This window comes from Girardinichthys multiradiatus, chromosome 13 (genome assembly GCF_021462225.1).
Source record: "Girardinichthys multiradiatus isolate DD_20200921_A chromosome 13, DD_fGirMul_XY1, whole genome shotgun sequence".
Lineage (NCBI taxonomy): Eukaryota > Metazoa > Chordata > Actinopteri > Cyprinodontiformes > Goodeidae > Girardinichthys > Girardinichthys multiradiatus.
In genome coordinates this window covers 14,607,969-14,613,968 of record NC_061806.1, presented here as the reverse complement: position 1 = coordinate 14,613,968, position 6,000 = coordinate 14,607,969, and the positions used below count along the sequence as shown (strand labels likewise).

The following is a 6,000-nucleotide window of genomic DNA, read 5'->3' as shown; positions in this document are numbered from 1 at the left end:
AATACTGTTTTGTAGATGGTTCATTCCCACAGTCTTAACCTCCTTCCTCGCTGCTGCTACCATTGTACAACAAAGCAGCATCATTAAAAGGAGCATAGAAAGACAAAAGTGTGGAAACAAAATAGGAAGATTGGAGGCTAATTGACTGAGCAAGGGGGGATGGAAAGAAGGGAGGATAGGAAGATAGGAAGGAGGGTGACAGGCCAGGGAAGGGTAGATTAAAGAGAGGGAGGAGGGCCTGAGCAGAGGAGGCGGGGGAGCCGAGGCTGGCAACCCTGCCCCAAACTGCCAAAGTCCTACTTTGTCATTGGGTCGCTGTGACAGAGAGAGCAAGCCAAGAGAGACATAAGAGAGGACAAGACTACGATTGGATGCCACTGATTGTGTAAAAAGGCTAAAGCAGCTTGTGAGTATTCTTACTTGTCATGGCCCCTTGGGGGTTGCTCAAGAAGACGAGCTCTGAGGGCACATGAAGGAACGACGACTCGAGAAGAAGTAAACACAAGTGACAAGAAGTAACGTAGGAAAACAAAGCTTTTACAATTGACAGCGCAAAAGAGTCACACGGGGACAACACTCTTCGGTGTCCCAGTGCCTCCACTGAGAAAGAGACAGCGGTTACTGACTCATCCATCAATACACCATTCCATCCGTCATCATCATCTGTCCAACGAAGGGGTGAAAGGCTAAAGAAAAACAATGAAGAGACCTCACGACTACAGCTCACCAGACTCGGACACAGACGAGTTCATCGACGTGGGGCAAGAAGACAGCTACTGGTGAGCATCCGCCCAAGCCACACCTGAGGCTAAAGGCTAATTTTCTCCAGAATAAAATTACATTGCTGTGTTTACAGGCTAAATATACATGCTCTGATACTCCAGACATGTCCTACTATGAGAAAAGGGTGTTACACGGTATTTAAGTTCAAAGGGTGTGGGAAAAGTGTCCATTTTTCAGGTCCAACAGGCTGAAGGGCTGGAGATTTTTTTTATATTAAAAGCAATGACATAGTAACATTTTTGCCATTTACATAGCTTTCAGCATGACTTAACAGCATGGCAGTTTTTCTCATTTGGGCACCCTGGAAATAGGCAGAAAAAAAAGACAATGTCAAGCATGTGCAGAAAAATGAACTCTATTTATTCTTAGATGCATCTGGATATCAGTTAATAAAAAGATTGTAAGATACTACAACAGAAGAAGGTAAATATTTTCTGAAGCCTGCTGGTCCTAACGCATGTGCAAGATGATTTTTTTTATTTGATTTTAAGCAATAAAATTTAATAAAATATAGGTAAAATCTTCACATTTCGTTTCTGAAATATGCTGGGTTTATTTGATTTTGCATTTTATGCTTTTGGAACGTTCATGTGACAGCACCTAGACAAGGAAAGTTACAACTAACTTGAAAGCAAAAGAAAAACGTACTGCAGGAACAAATACTTTTTGCATTATGTTTTTAGAACTATCTGCTTCTCCTTTAGGTTGTTATATGGCCTGTTATTTTTTGCCAAATATAACAGTCCATGGAAAACAGCCTAAATGGTTCATTATTTTCACACATAAATAAATCAACATTATTTTCTTATTAAAGAATCAGTTGGTAAATACAAGGCTCTATGCTTGTCACAAAAAGAAATGATTTATGCAGACACTTGAGACTCTGACTGCAAATGTGACTTTTTTAATCACAAGTCATTAATCTAAAGTGTTTCAGTGTTGTGGAAAATACCTAATAAGCTGTGAAAAATTACTCTGAACATAGCATGCTTTCCTTAAATGCCACTAAATCATTTAGGGTTTTAAATGAACCTGTCAAATTCCTTGGCGAAGAGTGCACATATCTGGATTATGGTTAATATCGAAAAACGTGCATGTTTTTCAACTCTTCTATACAAAAATTAAAGGGACTTGGTGTCATCACGAACGTAAAGCAAGCAAAGAAACACAAAAAAGCAGGGGTAGGGTTGATACGTTTAAAGAAACTGCAGTCTGGTGTGTGAACTCAGGACTGCGCTGCTTTTCCAAGGCCTTCATCATCAAAAATCAACCTAAACAAAAACAGTCTTCTGATTTGGCAGCCCTCAAGTTTAAGTCTAGTAGAAGTGCAGTCTGTCTCTGCAGGGACAGTTTTGAAGGGAACTCCAAGCTGTGGAACTCTTTCAGGGTATAAGATGACAGTTCACAGACAAACGTGATCCATTTTGGCTGACTGTACCCGGGGGACCATAGCTCCCATGTTGCCTGTTGGAGCCTCTATTACAAAATTAAAGCATCGCCCTTGAGGCTACGTAATTATTTTCCTAAAAGTGCTTCCTTCAAGAAAATATGCAACCAAAAAAAACAATCTCTGGTACTGTTCCATTCTTAAAAACCAATAAGATTTAAAGGGGTTGATGTGTCATTCCTCTCCCTGTGTCACATTAGCAGGGTAATAACAACAAGATGCAGGGGACTCAATGTTACCACATTTTCTTTTTCTTCCATCTTCCTTTTTTATTTACTCTATCTCCATGATGCAGCCCTGTCACTGGGTCCATGTCTCCAGGCAGTGCCTCGCAGATTCTGGCACGGAAGAAGAGAAGAGGGGTGAGTGGAGCTTTGGATCTTAACTTTCTCAGACCTTCGTCTCCTTTGGTTTGACTCCTTACGTCCCTCTGCTATTCTTGTGGTGTAGATCATAGAGAAAAGGCGCAGAGACCGGATCAACCACAGTCTGTCAGAGCTGCGCAGACTGGTGCCAAGTGCTTTTGAGAAACAGGTAGGTTCTCACGATACATATTTACAAATGTCATAATTAGATGGTCACTTCAATAAAAAAAATGGCTATCAGAGTGTTTTTGAGTAAAATGTTGCTAATTTTTTCTTAAGGGTTCTTCTAAATTGGAAAAGGCAGAAATTCTGCAGATGACAGTGGACCATCTCAAACTGTTACATGCTATGGGAGGAAAAGGTACAAGTAATTTGAAAATGCATTCCATCGCACATCTTCCCACTGACATTTCTTTTTTAAATTGAACACTGATTTCCAATACAGGGTACTTTGATGCAAGAGCTCTGGCAGTTGACTACAGGACCCTGGGTTTCAGGGAGTGTGTTGGAGAGGTTGTGCGGTACCTAAGCTCACTGGAGGGGGAGTCTCCGGACCCTTTAGGAGCCCGCCTCGTTTCCCACCTCTCCCACTGCGCTAGTGAGCTGGACCCTCTCCTCCTACAGTCGTTCCCTGCCTCTGCCTTGCCCTTCCCACCTTGGCCGTGGACCTCCTTCCCACCAATTGCCCCTGCATCACCGGCCCCCTCCCCGCCATCTTTCCCGAACGGGCGGAGGGATCTCACCCTGCTCGGGAGCTACCCGTCATCTGCCTCGCTGCGTCTTGCCCCCCTGGCTGGCTGTCAGCAGGGTGCCCCGCAACTCCTTGGGCGGACAGCTCTGGCCTCCATCCACAGAGTGGCCTCCCTCCCATCATCTCCTGCTCTGGGCCCCTCCGGGCCGAACCAGTCATCCCCTCACAGCACCACCTGTGCTTCACCTCTACCTCTCCCCACTGCTTCCTCTTCTTCTCCTTCTTCCTCCTCTTCCACTTCCTCATCTTTCCGGCCTTTCGCCCCTCTGGGCTCTCCAATAGCCCAGCGCAGGAGCTTAAGTGGAGCATCCAAGGTGCCACAGGGGTGGGGAACGGAGATCGGAGCGTTTTGAAGACCATCTTTAACAAACAAACTCTCTAAAGTGGACACGGACCTTACATTTGCACCATGTAGCAAATACGTATGAGCATTGTCTCTTTTATGGGACTCTAAAAGCCATATCAGATGATGAGTGAAGTTTTAGATTCTTACAATCATATATGAAGGAATGTGAAGGAATTTCTTAATTGTATCTATGTTCTTGTCTGACAAATACACACATAGTGTCCTGCAGAGCCATATACAGGATTTCTTTCTCAAGAAAGGATGAGTTTTGACTGAACTTTGAGCTGTGATATTTCCCTGTTCTAAAACATTTATTACATTTGATTACATTTTTCCTTTCCAGAGAATGTTTGACAAAAACGTCTATAAAGTTTAAGTGCCTTCACCCTTGTACATGTTTCTGCTTTCTTTCACTGTCTGCAGCCAGCGTGTTTTTTGGAGCTGTCAACACAAAGAGCAAAGGAAAGGCAAAGAGACAGAGAGCTGTGTTTCTCGTTTATCCATATCTGTCACGTCTGCAAACACTACCAACATATTCCCTAGCCGTAACCCTCTTTGAGTATTTAAGCTGTCTCCAGCCATGGCTGATGGGAGCTGTGGTGTTGCGGTGGCGGAGGATAAACATGGTGGGAGATGGTGATGTTTTTGGGATGCCGCGGTGAGGCAAACAGACCCATCACTGTGCCCTCTAATTGGCGCTTCCCTGTAATTAACTTTGCTCTTATATCAGCGCATGTGAACCCCCCCCCCCCCCCGCATCTTTTCTGCTGTTTCCCTGCCATTCTTTCTCTCCGATCTTGTGGTACACCAACGGATATCTTCTCTTTCTGTTTGTCTGCACCACTGTCTCCTCAACAATGGACGGATGGAGGAGAGGGAGGGATGGAGAGAAGGGAAAACAAAAGGCATACATCTAAGGGGCTGTGGTTGAGTGACTGATTTGGCCTACATGTTCAAAAACAGGGTGGGGGTGGGAGGTAGGGGAGAGGGATAGGGGTTGATGAGAGGGGCTGTGAAGGTTTAAATGGAAAGAAAGACATTGGCCAGAACACAGAGCGTGCACAAGACATCCCTGAACCGTGATAAATGGCAGTTGCTAACAGTTGTTTTCTCTGGAGGATATCTGCATATCCATGCTGTGTTTCAACAGAGCTGTACGCTGGAGGGATGAGAGAAGAGGTTTTGTGTGTGTTTATTGCAGGCCAACGCTTTGATCTACTTCGGGATGCAATGTCTGTGGTCTGCGGTTCAAAAAATGTGTGTGTTCCGCAAAGTGTGCACTGTTTATTTGACTGAGCGTGCTAGTGCGTGCTTAAGCCGGTCCCCTTGTGCTTTCACTGCCTTTGTGTGTCAGTGTTTTGTTTATGTGGTGTGCAACCCCCTGTGTGTGCTTGTGTGTGTGTGTGTAGCGTGAGTATTCGGAGCTTGGCGTCAGGACTTGACCGCAGTGACGGCGTGGCTCTCGTGTGAGGCCGGCTGGCGGTCAGACGGACGGTATGGTCGTGGAATGTTCGTGGAGAGTGCCTGCACACACACTCACATGCAGAGATACATATTTATGGACGAAAACACAAATTGGCTGGCACTATTCAATCCTCTGAGTGGAGGAGCCAGAGTCACCACCACAGCTTCCTGGAAGGACAACCATGCTCACATTGCGCAGGCTTTCCCACGGGGGAGGGGAGGCGCGAAGGGAGCAGAGAAGTAGGGAAGGGAATGTTGGGCAAAGAAAGAGGGAGGTTCTGTGCATGTGATGAAAGGTTAAATGGAAGCTTATTGAGGAAAAGAGGAGGGTTCTATCCAAAGGTAGGAGGGCAGAAAGGAAGCGAGTAAATTATGAAGTGACAAAATATTTCGTCCAGCCTAACTCTTGTACTGTGTTTAAATTGTAAACTCATTCACTAAATTCAAACTACCCAGCTAGTTTAAATTGTTTTACAAGTACATTGCTGACAAAAACTTGCTCTAAATTCAGTTCAGTCAGGTTACAATGAATGAATTAATGTTTCACCACCTTATTATTCTAAACTAATTTCACATATCCAACAATAACTAGTTATCATTCATTTCGCAAATGTGCACATCCATGTCATTTCCTAGTATGTGTTTTATTACCTCCTATTGTTTTGCTCATATACAATGTAATTTATGATGGGTGAATTCCCAAAACAGCTACTGTCAAAACACCATGATGCTCCTATTTAATAAAACCCTGACTCTATTTAAACTCTTCTCAGTCATGTAAACTATTATGAAATGTAATAGAATGGAACTTTACTGTATCTCGCTCCCATAAACAATAAAGTTG

At 44.1% G+C, this 6,000-nt stretch overlaps 1 protein-coding gene across 1 annotated transcript; it reads left to right on the top strand.

Moving 5' to 3' along the window:
• Positions 1-269: 269 nt before the first annotated feature.
• heyl (hes related family bHLH transcription factor with YRPW motif like) lies at positions 270-4,083 on the top strand. The gene is made up of 5 exons (XM_047382884.1): positions 270-779; positions 2,526-2,592; positions 2,681-2,764; positions 2,875-2,956; positions 3,041-4,083. Exons 1-5 carry the CDS (start codon positions 700-702, stop codon positions 3,697-3,699), a joined length of 972 nt encoding a protein of 323 aa, XP_047238840.1. The 5' UTR covers positions 270-699; the 3' UTR covers positions 3,700-4,083.
• The last annotated feature ends 1,917 nt before the right edge of the window (positions 4,084-6,000 follow it).